The sequence below is a fragment of the Alosa alosa genome, chromosome 8 (assembly GCF_017589495.1).
Source record: "Alosa alosa isolate M-15738 ecotype Scorff River chromosome 8, AALO_Geno_1.1, whole genome shotgun sequence".
In the NCBI taxonomy this organism is placed as follows: domain Eukaryota; kingdom Metazoa; phylum Chordata; class Actinopteri; order Clupeiformes; family Clupeidae; genus Alosa; species Alosa alosa.
In genome coordinates this window covers 1,599,014-1,617,348 of record NC_063196.1, presented here as the reverse complement: position 1 = coordinate 1,617,348, position 18,335 = coordinate 1,599,014, and the positions used below count along the sequence as shown (strand labels likewise).

The window sequence follows — 18,335 nt, the reverse complement described above, 5'->3', positions numbered from 1 at the left end:
TAGTCTGGCATATCTAAACTTTAGTGGCTTGTTAGTCAGAACAAGGTCATTTCCACTAAGAAATTCACCTGGGAAATGGGTAGGTAATTTTTTTGGTCACGAAAAAGTCCTTGATGCTGATGAATATGACTAAATACAGAAACGTAGGCTAGCCCATAGATATATTAGAAAGCTAGATACCGCATTGACTGTTGAGTTCTATCAGGTGGCATAAATAAACGCAGCCGCCATATTGGTGGGGGCAGCACGCGTTTACTGTCTATGGGGAGTGACAACAACACTTGCCGCAATCAGAGACACCTGTTTGATTTCCAGTCAGAGTCACGTGTTTCTCCATTAGCCTCCAGTTATTGTTGCCCCCACCAAGATGGCAACGCTATTTACGTACGTTCGGGAGCCCAATGCGGTATCTAGCTTTCTCATAGGCCTATCTATGGGTTAGCCTACATGTCTGCTTCAACGAGTGAAATGTGCTCCTAAACTGCCCATTAGTTGAGCGGGAGACAATGTTTTTTATAACCTTCGCTAACTGATCCTACCTAAGACATTCACTTAAGCCAGTGTTTCTCAAACTTTTTTTCTGGGGACCCACTTTTTAAAAATGACAGACTATCGCGACCCAACTCGTGACTGTGGTAGTTAACAAACTAGATCAGTGGTTCTCAAACATTTTCTTTCATTCCCCATTTTGATCAAGGGGGCATTCTCGAGCCCCACCTGTCCCTCATCGCTCTAAGAAAGTGGTAATTGTCAAATTTATTGAAATAATGACAAGTTCTAAATATATCCTCTTCAACAGAGTTAAAATCAGCTGGTGTTGCAGATATAATAATAAATAAATACATAACACACATATTTCTGTTTTCCAGCAACATATTAGGAAGCATAGGCCATTTTAGGTTGCTTGGTTACGGGGACGCTGGCGAGACACGCCGCTCCGTCTGGCATCATGTTTATGTTTGTTTTTATGTAATGTTCGTAATTTTATGTAATGTCAAGTTTATTTTTTGTATTGATTTGTCTAGTTAAATGTTTTCTGTCTTTATTTACGTTATTTTTGATAGTTATTGTGTCATTCTCTTAGTCCTTTTTATTGCTTTCAAGTCGGCTGATGTCGTTAACGTTTCTCCACTGGGAGCTTGCTATGGCTAGTGTTGTGTTCTACTGTACATTCGCCAGTAGGTGGCGAGAACGTATTACGCGTTATTGATATGTACGTGTTCTGAATGATAAGAGAGAAGAAGAATACATGGAGAATGAATGAAACGTTACTGCTGTACTGCGTACTTATTTACTTACAAATTACTTACAGTTACTTTGCATACCTACTACCTTATTACTACTTTACAACCTAACAAATTGGCGACGAGTTTTTCTACCCACTACTTTCAATGATGGCTGTTTCACCTCCTTTTTCTACACCGTTTTTACAATGCCCTGGCTTAACCTGCTCTGCCATTCCACACGTGGCTGAAAATGTTCCATAACTATTTGCAAGTGGTAGCTACAAATACAAATGGATGGCCAGATGCACTAAAAACGTGCACTTCTTCTACACTGCCTGGGAACCGAAGGTCAGAGACTTTTCTACACACTGCCTGATCAAGGTGAGACCATGGAGGATGCTGTTAATACTTTAAAAGCTTACTTTACTCCACGTCGGAACATAGTGGCTGAGCGTCATGCAGGGCTGCCAACTTTTCAAAAAACCTTGGAGTGAGATTTGGTGGGGCCAACCAAAATTTTGTTGCGGAAATTTTTGTTTGGCTCATTCAGCATTATACCGTACAGTAAAAAAAAACGTACATCAGTGGTTCTCAGGTGTAGGGACCAGGCATGGACGGATTATGAACTTTTGGGCCCCTGAGCCCACATGTACTAAGGGCTCCCCACTAATTGTCGCATAAGTGGAAGGGGGGTTTGGGGGTCCTCCCCCAGAATTTTTTAATTTGTTTAATGTGATTTCCTGTATTCTGGTGCATTGGGGATGGCCAATACTAAATTCAATCAGATTCATAGCCTACATCCTGATGTGTTGATATTGAGGCAATGATTCCATGCAAAGGCTTGGGCTTCAGGGCCCCCTGACACCTTGGGCCCCTGGGTCTGGGCCCGGAAGGCCTGTGCAGTTATCCATTCCTGGGACCAGGGTCCTAGAGTTAAATTAGCATTGGTATCAAAGGGATCTAGCCTACTAGTAGGACCATGGGCGTCGGAGGCATTCTGAAAATGGGTGGGACATTTCAGTGGGGGGTTGGGGTCCTCCCCCAGAAATTTTTTTTTGGACTAGATGCAATTTCCTGGATTCTGGTACATTTTAACAGGTTATTTAGATACTTCTATATAACAAAATAAAGCCAGCCTACGAAATTAATAAAAAGTAAATCATGCATAATTTAAAAATAACTTCGATAGGCTACTTGGCTACATAATAAGGTTTCCATTACAGCACATGAGACGTTCAATGAAGCATGAAAGTGGATGGTTTGTTTGAAATCCCAACACTCTTTCAACTATATAAGTAATGGTGATCATCAAATACCTCCCCAGATTTCAGTGCCCATCAGTCCCAACATTTAACAATATAATCAAACAGTCCAAAAGTAAATTAAATATCAAACTAAACCGAAAATGTCATGCTTTTGAAGGCCTACCAGTATGCCGCTCCAAGAAACGCATGTCCCAAAATAAAACTTGCATAAGAAATAAAGGGCTGTCTCGAATACAATCCTGCCCCTAAAGGCCTGTACTTTGTCTTAAGACCCCGGCCATAATTTGAGGATTTACAGTATCTAAGTAGACAAACTAGCTTCAGATATCCAACAGAGTGAATACGAGATTGTGCAGTCGCTGTGGTTAGTGACGTGATGCTGTTAATGGGGAGTTTTACATAGCCTAGCGTAAACCTATAGGTTATTATTTATTTGGCGTACCTATAAGGCTTTTTACCTTATCAAAAGTGAGGGGGACGACTGATCTCTTTAACACTGCAGGGGATTTGGCGCTTGTCACTGTGTGTGTGACAGCAGAATGGGAGAATCGTGTAGTTTATGAGCGATTTCTGGCATAAAATGGGAGAATCAATGAAAATGACAATGAAGCACAAAACAGATGCTGAAAACAGCACTGGTATTTCGCACGGCAAAAGTGTGTGTGTTTGTGTGTGTGTGGGGGGGTCCAAACTAACACTAACAATTTTAAAAGTGGGTGGGTGTTTGGTAAGAATTTAAGAAATGTTTTTATATTTTAACTTTTAAATGCATCAATCAGGTGGTCAGACTTGCTTATTTTTATGGAAATATTTGTGCTGTAGCCTAAGCTATTTTGCACTTCAGAATTATGACCATGCATACACAGGTGGAATAGTTATGGATATTTCAATAAGTTCACAACCACAAAAACATATGCTAGGCCTACATTTCACAGTTCAGAAACATTTCAGCACTCCATGAAATTATGCAGAAGTGGTCACCTGTGTTATTCAGCTAGTTCATTTAAGATAATATATTGGTCATTGTAAGCCTATAGCCTACTACATGCTATTCCTTTTTCAGGATGTATATCTGCATGAATGTTGCATATGGCTTATGTCAGGCTTTATATCAATATTTGTGTCTCGTTATTTGATTTTCTTCATATTGCATTAATGTCACTAGGAAGCATGCCAATATAATGATTATCATATAATCATATAATATGATTAGCCTGAATTGCATGTCGGTTCAATGATAATTTCCTCGCGAACCATTTATCACAGCAACTTGGCGCTAATATCATTGGAAAGCTTAGATTCCGTTTGTTCACATGATGTGTGATATCATATGTATAGGTTTAGTTTAGTTGAACCTCATCTGCCAGGTATTTGACCTACCAGGTTGACACTTCAGTGTGAAAAACACTCAATAATACTCAAAGCATACCTGAAGCCGGGGAAATGCGGGGGAGATGCGAATGGGATGGCTTCTGAAGTAGCATAGCAAATGAGAGAAAATTTAGAAAATTCTACAGACAGGGGGTGCTCTTGAACCCTCTCACCGTCTCTGAAAGCATAACCGTGGCTCAACAGGTAGATCTATAGTAAGACTAAACTCATTTTTCAGGCATCTGACCGACCGGGTTGACACTTCAGCGTGAGAAATCGGGGGGGGTGGCGTGTGAGTGTGTGAAACTAATCAAATGCGTGTGTCTCACGGCCAATGCGTGAGAGTTGGCAGCTATGCCATTGTACTTTGTGGCTAAATGTAATTCGCTCATTTTGAATTGCTTGATAGGTGTTGGCTAATTGAAACATACATTCACAAACAATTTCAAATCAAGGCAACACTTTCCCGATTTTCTCCTGAACTTCTCCCCAGTCAGGGTAGAGCAGATACTCAATCCTTTTTCTCTTTCCCCTCCTGCTATAGCCGATCAACCGAGCACCAGCGCCGCAGAGCGGAGCTCCGTTCCTCTGGCGTCTCTCCCTCTGTCCATGCAACATGCTTTGTCAATCCAGCAAGTTATGGGTGCCCCTTCGTGCAGCCCTCTACCTTGCCTTTCATTAATGTGGTCTCTTTCTCTATTCCAGCTAATCAATCCTCCCCTCTTTTCTTCCCTTTTCGACCCAGGGTGCTGCGCAACCTCCTCCCCCTCCCCCTGTAGCGACTGTGTCGCTACCTTTCCCCATCCTCTCCCGCCGGTGCGAACCGCGTTCGTGCCCGCATCTCTTTCCCAGCCAGGGATCCCGTCCCTGGTTCTCCTTCACCCCTCTTTCCCTGGATTGGTGCCACCACTCATGGGGTCACTGCATCATTCCAACAATTTTTTTTCCAGATCACACCCAGGTCAATCTATGGACATTATTGAATATTTAGTTTCTCTTTCTGCTCTTCATGTTCTGCTCTTTACAAACTCTCTTGCTTCATCTTTATGGTGCCTTAGTTGCCCTCATCCTTGGGCTGCATACACAGATCCTGCTGACTCCTGCCTGCACAGTGACTCCTGCATAATCCCGGCAGAGTATTTTGTCTGAGCCATAGACTCTGCCAAGCATGGTTTTTCTTGACATCTATTAATTAATTTTAGCTTCAAGATGGCTCATCAGGCTCTTCACTTGTACTGATCTTCATTTCAATGCCTAACCTACTCCAGCCTAGACGCTTGCTCTCATTCTCTAAATTTCTTCTCATGCTCTTGAATGCAAAACTGCCAGTATTAAAGTGTTTGCTGCCGGTTCATATTTATTCTCTAGATCGGCTACCATAATGCTAGGTAGCTCAGTGTTTTCTAGAAACGTAATACTGCAAAGGAGAAACCTGTAACACCCATTTATCACTTTTCAGTAACTATCCTTATATTCAAACCATGCGTACATGCTATGTAAAGTTTTCCCTTATAACATATATTGATTTTTATCTGCAAAATGCAAATTTTCTGTAACCCTCATTGGTTTCAAGGGCAACTCGAATATCTACCAACGCATATTGGTATTGGCACAGACCGTTTTAGGTTTCATTGAGGCAAATAATGGTCTACCCGACCACTTGCTCAAATAATCCAGGGGCCATAGATGCCAGGGTCCTTAGATACCTTTAATGTCACCTTATCTATAGCCTACAGGGTCCTAGCCAGGGTCTTTTCAATTGGGTTGCATTTTTTGGGGCGATCGCATCGATCCTGCTTGACTCCTGCCAGCGCAGTACACTCCTGCACAAACCTTGCAAAGCACTCCATGACCCTGGCTATGGGTCTTGCCAAACAAGCAGAATTGTAGATTGTAAATTTGTAATGTCAACTCATGAATCACTCATAAATCTTTGAATCACGTGCCATGCGTATCTGCAACTGCATCAGTCCTCTATTCCCAATGCACTAACCCATAGCTCTGCAACTGCAAGCTGTACTCCCCTGCTCTGACCCCGAGTTCTGCAACTGCAAGCTGTACTCCCCTGCTCTGACCCCGAGTTCTGCAACTGCAAGCTGTACTCCCCTGTACTGACCCCGAGCCCTGCAACTGCAAACTGTATTCCCCTGCACTGACCCCGAATTCTGCAACTGCAAACTCATTGCCCTGCAAGTCATGATAACTTAACCCTCGAGCCTATCCATCATTTTAGAATTGGTACAACCACCACCTTCGGCACATGACGGTCTGACCAATCTGCAAAGCACTTCTTGACCCTGGCTAGGGATCTTGCCAAACAAGTTTGCTTGTTTGGAATGTCAACTCATAGATTGGCATAGATTGAAAGGATGGCTGCTGTCTGTGTTCTTTGTATTACATTTAAGTAGGCCCTTTAGCAAAGTAGTTTTGGCGACAGAGTGCAGCACCCCTTGGGGCTAGTTTCCCTAGAATTAAACAAACATCCTCTTTCCTTATGTTTAATACATTCATTCTCCTTTTTTGTACATCCACCTATATCCGTGGAGTTGGCCAGATGTTTGTTTCTCTAGCTGTCAGTCTCCAGTATGCCCCAGCTTACATCAATATACAACAGGCTTTCATGTGCTCACTAAAAAGTTTTGTGCTCACATGAAAAAGTTTCGTGTGCACACCTGAAACTTTTATGTGCGCACATGAAAGTTTTGTGTGAGCACATGATGGCGCATGATGGCCACTGTGACATTGCTGAACCTTGTTAATTTTAACAGCAAGAAAATTGTCATCAAAAATGCCGGGAAACGAGGGATTTAATTGTAACAGACTTTATTTTTGCAGAGAGAACACATCATACTATAAATAATTCATTACAAAACCATACGACACTGCCATCTGCCCCTTGAAAAAAATGACTTACTCTATAACTGTTGTGCTTTCCAAAGAGAAAGTAATTATCTTCACATAACCTATGGCTATCCTAAGCCATCAAATGCTCACCAGCAAACCATGGCATTACCAAACGTTAGCGTTATGGCTAACTGTCAGCATTTTCAAAAGATTAATGTTACTGCAGTAAAAAACAAGTATATCCGATAAAACTTTTTCAGGTTTATTTCGGCTTGAAGAAGAAATGGAAATTACATTTTACATGTAAATCATTCTACCATGAGTACATACAAGCTACTGTTGTCGTTTGTGCATTGTAGGAAGTGAAGTGGAACCAAGTCAAGCAAGTGTGGAAATGCAGTATTGGATCAATATGTGGTTTTCGTTTACTGATTTTAAAAAATATTTATTGGCCGTTATAAATGCAGACACCGATAATTTGTAAAATGCCAAATTTAACGTAATTCGGTCAGGCTCTAATTAGAATCTCAAGGGGTACATCCACATCATGAATGGTTTCTCGCCAGCCTGGCAAGAGTGGTCCATTCTGCCCTCGTTCATAAAGGGAGGAGTTTGAGGGCATCATGAACCCTCCCAGGCCAGCCAATGTTGACATCCCAAAACTTTATACTGTGGTTCGCAACACCTTGCAGGATTACGGAGTAGAAGCCTTAGTAGTCAATTGTGGTGCCAGAATGTCAATATGAGTGCCATCCACAGCCCCAGCACACTGTGGGAACCCCCATCTGTCACAGAATCCCCTGACTAGCTATCCTCTGACTAGCTGAAGGTGTATATTGTGGCTTTAGGGCACAGTTGATGGCAGCGAAAACTTGTTGGGTGAATACTAAAATCTCGACAATCCCACACAAAAGAGGTGAGGGATAGATCGGAGCTCGAGATTGGTGGCCAGCCTCCACAAACACATAACCTCGCGCAGCTCCACAGGTACTGCCTGGTGCCATCTCGTATCCTGTCTAGTCAGCCTTGGACGAAGACACAGAGATTATAGAAGATTCTTCTCATTCTAAAATTGAGCAGCCAATCTCTTTCTGTCCAGTTGTCACAGACATGCTGCCACCAATCATGACACCCTGGTTGGGCCCAGATATTTCTGTAAAAGATGACAAAAACACACACACACACATAAATATAAATGATTAGGCCCTATGAAATTATTAAAACACGCATCTAAACAAAAAACACATGCAAGAAGGCTGTGTTCAAAACAAGCAGGCAAATGTCTATTTATCTATTTCAAAATTAACAATCTAATAGCTTATAACGACATGGTGTAGACTTACAACCTGTCTATAGGTCTGTCATGTTCATTAAATTTTAGTTGATAATTAGTTGATAATGGTCATACAATAAGGACATGGGTAGATAAAAGACATAGTCTGTCCCTATAAGGCTATGCCTTTCCATTGCTTAGCCTAAAATCAACAATATATTCATGTTATTTTTCAACACTTTACTTTACGTTTTGGATTACCCATGTAAAGTCTTATTGACTATTATATTATTACTATTATTTTATGTCATTATTATTCCTAGGCTTCTTATTACATTGCATGGAAATGCACTGTACTATTCTTACTAGGCTTCTTATTATTATTACAGTGTATGAAAATGCACTGCACTGTTCTTCCTAGGCTTCTTCTTATTATTATTCAGCTTACCACTTTTTCCATACGCTAACTTGAATCGTTTAACTTAGAAACTTCATTCAAACTTTTTCTGTTCCAACTGCCATCTGCTCAACTGCCTTGTCCCTGTGTCTCTCTTTATTCAATAAGAATACAAGGCACCTTCCATCCAACTGTCTCTCATCCATCCACTTCAAACCATTCATTCATCCATCCATTAAACTATGTCTATCAACATCCATTAACCCTTACGTGCCAGACTGTTCTAATTTCATATTTTTTTTTTTTAGATGACCACATGGGCGTAGGTTTTGACTGGGACGCTGGTGACTAGTCACCATCAATATTTTGAGATGACAAAATTGTGCCCACCAATATTTTAGCAAACTCTTTTGTGTTATTTGGACTGATTCCGACAGCCAGGACAACAGTAAAAGAAAGATTGGCTGAAACCGAAGGAGGGTTATCTGACATGCACGAGACTGTCAAAGCATACTTCACTTTGTGGTGGCACTGGCAGACAAGTGAGCGGGTGTGTCGGGTAGGGTAAGTGATCAAGGCTGTCTACCAGTACATTACCCAAAAAATACCAGTGTAAAACATTTTAATATTCCCTTTGCCCTTCAGCATGTACATGTTTGCCCCTTTTTTGCTTTGTAGATCAGCTTTGCCACCAAAGAAGAAAAGGGACATACAAAGCTTTCTCATTATGCAGAGTCTATAGGCAAAATAACTAGCCACACAAACTGACAACTACAACTGTTAGCCTAACATGACCAAGCTTTCAAATGAGGATCCTACTGTGGAAAATAGTATTAACTGGTGATAGTTACCCAGTATAGTGTTACAGCTAAACTAGCTTTCAACCAAGGTTAGGAGTCATGTTGATTAGTTGTGTGCAGCACGGATAGTCGCATATAGCACAACAGAACAGAAGTCGCGCTATCATGATAGAGTTACCATGTCACTGACTGTTAATTACGTAAGGGATAATGTATAGAACGCCAGTCATTATTGGGAAAATAAGTCCCGGCAGGGCGAACCGGACCCCGACGCACAACGGAGGGGTCTTGTTCCGCCCTGAAGGGACTTACTTTACCAATAATGACAGGCATTCTATACATTACCCCGCTTATTACACTGCTACTTGCCAAATCGAAATAATAAACTCCCCACAATATGACTTCAGCCTACATAGCCTAGCCTATTTGTTACCGTTCATCGTGCCATTTGCTGAGAAACAAATAGTAGTTCGCAACAACACACGTTGAACTTGAATCAAAGATTCTTTAGAACACAGCTGATCAACCGTCTGCTTTCACTTTTTTGAATGAAGTTCCAGTCCTTTCGTAGTGATATGAAATACCTGAATTAGAAGCACAAACTCTGTTGCCATTGACAGCTGTCATTATTTTTTTCAGAGGTCCTTTCCTTGGAAATAATGACCGCAAGAACTTTGGGAAATCCCATTCAAGTCAATGGAGCGTTCTACTTGCCTTGTGAAGAGCCGTGTAATAACTTAAGTTAGAATCTTGCAGTCGCAATAAACAATGGATCTGAGACATTTTCCTGTTTCTAGATTCAGTGTATGTAATGTATTTGTGAGTAATAGTATAGCCTGCACAATGCAAAGAAATAAAATATAAACTATGGTGCATTTCCACACTCATTCTGCGATCCCAGAAAGATTGTCTGAATTGTTAGTTTTTTGAACATTTATTTTATCTAATGACATAGAAAATGCAATGACTTCCATCCACATATCCTTGCACTATGGGGAACTATTTTCCACTAGCCTAAAACCGTGAAACTGAAAGGTAACTACTTTCACATTCTTCCTAAAGTGACAGACACTCAATGTAATGACATTAAAGACAAGTGTAATAATTTAAAAATCAATATGAAGTATTTAGATTGCTAAATGTGTTTAGCTATTAGTCATTATGCAGATCATAAAATACTCTAAATTATTAACAAGTTTATATGAACTCCAAAATACGAATAGAAACCCATGACGTAAGCCATCACTTTCTATGTGTCTGTGTGTGGAGGGTCAAATCAAAGTCTACAGTGGGCAGTGCTTCGACTTGGCCAGCTTCCCTCGCGGTCCGTGCGCGGGGTCACACGGCATCACGCAACTTTAATTTGTATTTTTCCAGTGACGCTGCAACGACGCTGCAACAACGCTGCAACAACCGGCAGAGGTCTCAAGTGTGCAGGGTGTCTCGTAAAAAGAAATGGAGCTGGAAAACCCTACACAGACTTCACTACAGACTTTAGCAGACTGGTTTAGAAATAATTTAATAGCCAGAAATATGCCTGCCCTGCCCTAATAAAGAAATATTAGGTTAACGGCAGTGAATCCCGTTTGCAGCCGTTAGAAGAAACGCAGGACAAATTAAACATTCTGGTTTTCTCCGAGTGCAACGATGATAGACAGACATCATTTGGACAAAATATAGAGCATATTAACCTCCGTTGCTCAGCCAAATGCCTTCCTGTTACGTCCTGTTATCACGGAGTTACAGGCGATAGACAATTTTTGATGGTCACAAGTTTACTTCATTAGCGTTTATTTTTTTGATTATTAAAGAGTGTTTTTAATTTAAAGGCTTGACTTCGTGCTTATTCAGAAGAGCATTTAGTGCTCTCCCTAATCCCAGACGTTCACATTGCATGTTTGTTTGTAATGGATGCAACCACGAGATACGCTTGTCATAGGCGCCGATACCGTGGGTGCTCCGTCTCTCGGGCACCCACTGAAAACATCGAGCACCCACGTTACAGTCCCGGCTAAATTTGCATTAATTTAAAATCAAACATCACAGTTTATGTTAAATTCAGCATCTCTCATAATGTGATTGGATATGTTGCTGTAAATTCTCTACTCCATATACTAACCACCGATGAGAGCGTCTCTCGTATGAAAATTCCTGACACTTCCCACCTGAAGAATTAACGCAAGGCTTTGTCGGGTCTTCAGCCCCGAATGTTTAAAATTTATATAGCCCTGAATATAATTTTAAAAGTAGTCTGACAAAGCTTATTGTTTTGTGACACAGCTAAACACTGGTACGTCTATAACATAGCCTAGGTGGTCGCAACTCACAAAAGTAAAGCAGATAGAAATAACGTCATCACCAAATACATCTTTTATTTTTAGTTGATCAACCACAAAGAGTAGCATAGGCCTACTGTGCACAGTGCACTGACGACTGTAGCAGCCCAAGGTAACCAGTTGTTGTAGATGAGAGGCAACCCCTTGCGTCAGATAGCCTGGACAACATGTTACCTGGGTGTTGCCTACGTTATTAATTAATGGTAGCCTACAATAGTTAATTGATTCGCGTAACATATTAGTTGGCTCAAAGAGTAGGGAATCAGGATGGAGAGAGTCACGCGTGTGTTGCTTTTGGGATCGAATCCAGTTCAATGCTAGTTTTCTAAACATATATTTTTTTTCGTTCTTTTGTCCGAGTGGCTGTAATGTAGCCGAGCGCTCATGGCGTATGAAAAGCGACTTCAAACCGCCTAAAACAACTTGTTTGTGAATGTCTGACTTTTTTTCAAACGAGCGCGACAAGCGAGAGAGTTGCAGTGTTTTGTTACAGTCGTAGAATTTTTAATAGTTTGCTGGATAAGTTAACAAAGTTACCAGTGAGAGTTGCAACACATGGAATTAAGAGGAAAGAATAGAAACAATTTATTTTCAAACAAAGGATATCTATTAAGGCCTGAACAAAATCTCTTTCCACTTCAGGAAATTACACAAACTCAGCCAGCTGCTAGCTAGCTAGCCAGCTAATTAAACTGTTTAAATTATTAAAATTTCCCTCGGGATGACTAAAGTATCTATCTATATATCCATCTATCTATCTATCTATCTACCTGTGCACACACCTTGGAAACTAGATGATAATGATGATGGTAGTTGTGAATAGTAGCAACCAAAGTCTGAAGTACCATCACAGAGGCAAGCTAGGTAGTTACTAGTGTTTCTTACTGCAGCTTCTTCTGCTGTGTAACGTAGTTAGCGTTAGTCTTTTCATAACAGCGACACCTCTGTTCAGGAGAATATTGCAACTAGTGTCTTGACCACCACGCGCGAGTATAAATGATTACGACGCTTCTGTGACGTCACATTGTCGCGCTACTGGTCGGGTGCGTCGAGTATGTGGGACGTTTAAAAGAAGTCTAGAGGACTCCTAACTCACTAAGACCTACATACTGTAGGTTGTGCAAACCACAGGCCTTTTTTTTTGGGCAAGCCTGCATTCGAGGCAGGCCTTCTGTTGAAGAATTTTATATAAATCCTGCGCTAACAGTAATCCTCCTACCCCCGCTACCACAGCTGTGGATAGTGTGGCATGCTCGCGCTTTATGTCTCCTTCTTGCAAACTAGGCCTATAGCCCAACCATTTACGTCTTCAAAAAATAACAACTTGCTTCATATCTTTGGGCTTCATTCAGCATTTTGTTCTTCCACTGGAAATTACTCTTCTACATTTGCTGCCTGCTGCATCCTTTCTGTTTGTATTGTTTAGAAAATGTTTGACGTCTTGAGTTAATGCATTAAACATTGTTTGCTGGTAACCAGCCACAAATAGCCTACAGATTCTTGCGTGCGTACATTCTCTATTCTCTCCAAAATGTGCCCGTTCTATAGGCTGGCCAAGTGCGTAATTCTGCGGCATAAAGCAGATGTATTTGTTTATTGTACAGAAAAATAAAAATAACCTGTCAAGCAGTCAATTGACTACATTGCAGTCAATAAGTAGGGCAAATTACGAAACCAAAACGTGGGTCATAGTTGTCTAAGCCTCTGCTGTGAGGCCAAACCCATGACCAAAGACGCATTGATATCTGCAATAGAGGTTTTGTTGGCGAAACAAGCTCACAGCTGAACGAGTCATAGCACTGAAGGGAGAGGCAACTATGTGATCTCCCCACGGCCAATAGATGTTCAAGTTTTCTCCTGTGCCTACGATATTTAATCCAGTGTTTTGTCAAGTTGCAAAATGCTATTCGTTTTAACGAATTTTTATGATCGTATGAAGTACTTTTTGTATAGGGTACTATCTTAATTGCTTTATACTCAATACTTAAACAATGGCTATTGCATCTGTCTATTGAAAGTGAGAATGTGGCATGTGATCTACTGTGTAGGCTTCATAAAATAAACAGATTGCTAATGGCCTACAAGCTGATCTGGGGTGCGTTTCCCGTACAACTACGGGAACAACCCGTACAACCCGGACTAAGGTGGTTAATGACGTTTAGTAGCACGTGAACGGGCACCGGCACATACTTCTGTGGCGCATTGCGTTAAAGCAGTTACCAGTCCCCTGTCCAAGAGTTCGAATCTGGAAAGAAGATATTTTGACAACAATATTGACATTGTTGTTTACCTAAATTTATCTTTTGTGCAGATCATATTATCAAAATCAGAATCAGCCTTCTTGGCTTGGTTTGCGTAAACTAACAAGGACCCCCCTCCATGAAAATCAAAGGCTACATATTCTCAGCTGACTGGTCAAAAAGTGCGCACCACCTTATTATTATCTGCAGGTGTGTGACTTTTATTTACGTGCACATGGCTGCAAATTGACTTTTAATTTATGTATTTTCTGCCTTGGGCATTTTAAAATATGGATGTATGGTGGTTAGAAGTGTAAATATCAATTAGAAACCTAAATATATTTATAATTATTAATTTGCAAACAAATAACTGGCTTCAGTGACGTCTTTGACATGAAGATCCCTGGAACTATGCTTCTACTAGCATTCTACCACAGGTCGAGAGGTGTAGTTGTAACTACACAACTTTATGATAGTGGTTACGAACGTTCGTTGCTACTATGGTTTTGGGAAACACTAACGTAGTGTAACGATGTATTGGACTATGTACATCCAAATATGAATGTAATTCTGCGGCATAAAGCAGATGTATTTGTTTATTGTTCAGAAAAATAAAAATGACATGTTGACATTTGACAATTGACTACATTGCAGTCAAGAAGTAGGGCAAATTTATTTAGGAAACCAAAACGTGGGTCATAGTTGTCTAAGCCTCTATAGCGTAGCCTGTTAAAAACGTCGCAGAAGCCTACCCAAGGCTACAGATTAATTCTGAACAGTTATTTCTCTACTGGCTCAATTATCACACCACTGTTTTGATTTGCATAGTTGCGTTACCCCAACACTGACAATAATGTAGACAGCAAATTTCGATTTTGATTTTCGTTACCACCGTGTAGTCAAGCCTTAAGCCATACCCAAGTAGCCTAAATCGAGGTAAATCGAGCTTTTTCAGAAGGGGCGGCAGGCAGAGCGATGTACAGTGGCAGAGCGACGCACAGTGGCTGAAAGTGGTACTAAAGCTTCACGCAGCTTCACGCCTCGTAATGCGCGACTGAAGTGGCCATTTGAAAGCGATGCCCACTGTAGGTGATAAGGTGGTGGGGCCCCAAATCAAATAAAAAAAGTATCGAAATCGAAATCCTTCAATGAGTATCGGTCTGCATACATTTCTTCTCGGTAACAGTCAATGTCACTTCAGTTGTGTGTGTATGTGTGTGTGTGTGTGTGTGTGGGGGGGCAAACCTATAGCCTTGGATGACCAATCGTCTAATATTTCAGCTGTCCAATGATTGGTTTCATTTCTGAAGTAGTGCTGACGACATAAGCTACAATTTGATATGATTAGTTAGGAAGTCTATGGCGCAACATTTTTTGGATGCCTGAAGATAAGTCATGAAAAAATTCTCACTTCAGTCAGTACATTTGACGTGGACAGCCGGACGCCATCTGCACATTGTTAAGAGTTTACATCGACTGGACACCACACAGCTGGATAAACTGAAGTAATCTATTTTCTAAATTGGTGCTGGTTCTGGTTGATCTTAATTTGTAGTCCTAAAATTATGTTATTTGACAGTGATATGCTTTCTCATCAGCATCAACATTATGGCATAGCGTGGGCTAGTGTACTGTCATGTAAACTTTAGCTATCTGCATTACTCTGAACTGTTTGTAATATTCTTGTTTGCTTTTGATGTCAATTATTTTCATTTGAACATTTAATTTAAAAACCTGTAAGTATGTAACCTGTAAGTAAGTTTGTTTTCTGGTACCAATTTGCATGTTAGGTAAGCATAATCTTGGCAAGTCAGTATAGCATATCATAGCTGAATAATTCCGTGGGCTGCGCATTTCTACCAAAGAGAGAGAGAGAGCAGGAGAGATAGCGTGTGTGTGGTGTGTAGTGAGACACGTGTTTTTTACTGGTCATGTTTATAACAATGCCTTTTTTGTGTGTCAGATTATGTAAGTGTGTGTGTGTATCTGTGTGTGTGTGTTCCAGTGTAGATGTATGAAGGTGGGACACTAGTAAGTTGACATGCACCTGAACTAAATTAATCTAATGAATCTGATATCAATATACAAAATACAAAAATCCTTCTATTGCCAGTTTGTGGCGTTATACCACACATTAATTAGGCATGTGAATATCATCATAATAATAATATCCAATATTTTAAGTTTCCAGCCAATTAACCAAGGTGTTGTCAATGTCTGGCACACTTCCTGTTTGGTCAGCTGGTGGCGCTAGACAGGCATATTGGGTGTCTGGATGTCATACATCTAATATGATTAATCTGATGAATCAATTGTTGGCGCTATGCCAGGCATGTTAATAGGACATATGAATATCATCATCATGACATCCAATATTTTGTACAATTTCAGATCAATCAGTCAAGGCATAGAACATTTCTGGCAAATTCCCTGCTTGGCCAGATGGTGGTGTTATGCTAAGTATGTGAATTACACATGTGAATATCATCACAATCATGATATCCACTATTTTGTAAAGTTTCAGATCAATCCATCAAAGCATTGAACATTTTAGCACATTTCCTGCTGGGCCAGATGGTGGCACTATGCTAGGCATGTGAATTACACATGTGAATATCATCACAAAAATGATGTCAGGGTTCTAAATTAACACCTGCCAACCTGCAAAAAACACGATTGGTGAACACAGGCCCTTACATGCATGATACATAAGGCTCTGTTCTCGGTAATTTATTCTGATGGCACCTCCGAAGAAGAAGAAGAGCTCTGAAGACATGTGATTCAAATGATAGATAGATAGATAGATAGATAGATAGATACAGTAGATAGATACCAAACTTGAAATGAAATGTTTGCACTTTCTGTGTATACTGTATTTTGTTGTATATATTACTTTATATGTGTTTCTCATGCCAACTATGTTAATAAAAGGATCAAATGCATTCAGTGGCACTCATAATTTTTCTTATTTTCACCGGAAAAAAATTGGCTAGTGGAAATTCTACATTGGCTGGTGAGCTGGTGAAATGTTAAATTAGAACCCTGAATGATATCCAATATTTTGTAAAGTTTCAGATCAATCAGTTAAGGCATTGCCAATTTCTGGCACATTTCCTGCTTGGCCAGGTGGTGGCGCTATGCCAGGCATGTTAATAGGACATATGAATATCATCATCATGACATCCAATATTTTGTACAATTTCAGATCAATCAGTCAAGGCATAGAACATTTCTGGCAAATTCCCTGCTTGGCCAGATGGTGGTGTTATGCTAAGTATGTGAATTACACATGTGAATATCATCACAATCATGATATCCACTATTTTGTAAAGTTTCAGATCAATCCATCAAAGCATTGAACATTTTAGCACATTTCCTGCTGGGCCAGATGGTGGCACTATGCTAGGCATGTGAATTACACATGTGAATATCATCACAAAAATGATGTCAGGGTTCTAAATTAACACCTGCCAACCTGCAAAAAACACGATTGGTGAACACAGGCCCTTACATGCATGATACATAAGGCTCTGTTCTCGGTAATTTATTCTGATGGCACCTCCGAAGAAGAAGAAGAGCTCTGAAGACATGTGATTCAAATGATAGATAGATAGATAGATAGATAGATAGATAGATAGATACAGTAGATAGATACCAAACTTGAAATGAAATGTTTGCACTTTCTGTGTATACTGTATTTTGTTGTATATATTACTTTATATGTGTTTCTCATGCCAACTATGTTAATAAAAGGATCAAATGCATTCAGTGGCACTCATAATTTTTCTTATTTTCACCGGAAAAAAATTGGCTAGTGGAAATTCTACATTGGCTGGTGAGCTGGTGAAATGTTAAATTAGAACCCTGAATGATATCCAATATTTTGTAAAGTTTCAGATCAATCAGTTAAGGCATTGCCAATTTCTGGCACATTTCCTGCTTGGCCAGGTGGTGGCGCTATGCCAGGCAGGCCCATTAGGTGTCTGGATATCATCACAATCATAATATCTATTAACCTGAGAAGTTTCAGACCATTCATTCAATGTACTGTGACTTTATGACACATTTCCTGTTTATGTGGCGAGATATTAAAATCATAAAAATGCATTATTTTGCTATTTTGCAAATATAATAATGCATTATTTTGCTATATATATATATATATATATATATATATATATATTTATTTATTCATTCATTTTATGCTGTATATTCATGTCATTGTTATCCTATGTAGGCTACTACACTATTATTAGGCTACCATCAAGGACATGAATGAATTTTTAGAGGAAATGAACATTTGCCAGGAACATGTTTATGCAAAGAAAGAGCTTTATTAAAACAAACACAACTATATACAAAGTGAGGATCTGCCCACACATGGGTAGAGGATGATCCAAAAACTACAACTCAGTGAACTGTCCGTTTGCCTCCTCGGGGTTGTAGGTAACTAGCGGCGTTCACTGGCGGAGTTCAGAGAGCTCCGGCCTACGAAATGACGGCGACCATACAATCCATCCAGAGACCCCGCCAACAACGCCATCTTCTTCGTCAGACATGAGGTCTACGGTGGCGGACTTCCA

General features: G+C 40.3%; 1 protein-coding gene across 3 annotated transcripts in view; it reads right to left on the bottom strand.

The window, feature by feature from the left end:
* Positions 1–18,335, bottom strand: part of aig1 (androgen-induced 1 (H. sapiens)) — a 117,252-nt gene that overhangs the window by 43,261 nt on the left and 55,656 nt on the right. Inside the window, exon 2 of one of the 3 annotated variants that reach the window (XM_048250360.1) lies at positions 6,669–7,859. The exons of the other annotated variants lie outside the window; for them this stretch is intronic. Within the exon in view, the coding sequence (XP_048106317.1) occupies positions 7,830–7,859 (30 nt within the window). The 3' untranslated portion in view covers positions 6,669–7,829. Of the gene's footprint in view, positions 1–6,668; positions 7,860–18,335 lie in introns of those variants that run through there. 3 annotated transcript variants of the gene reach the window in all.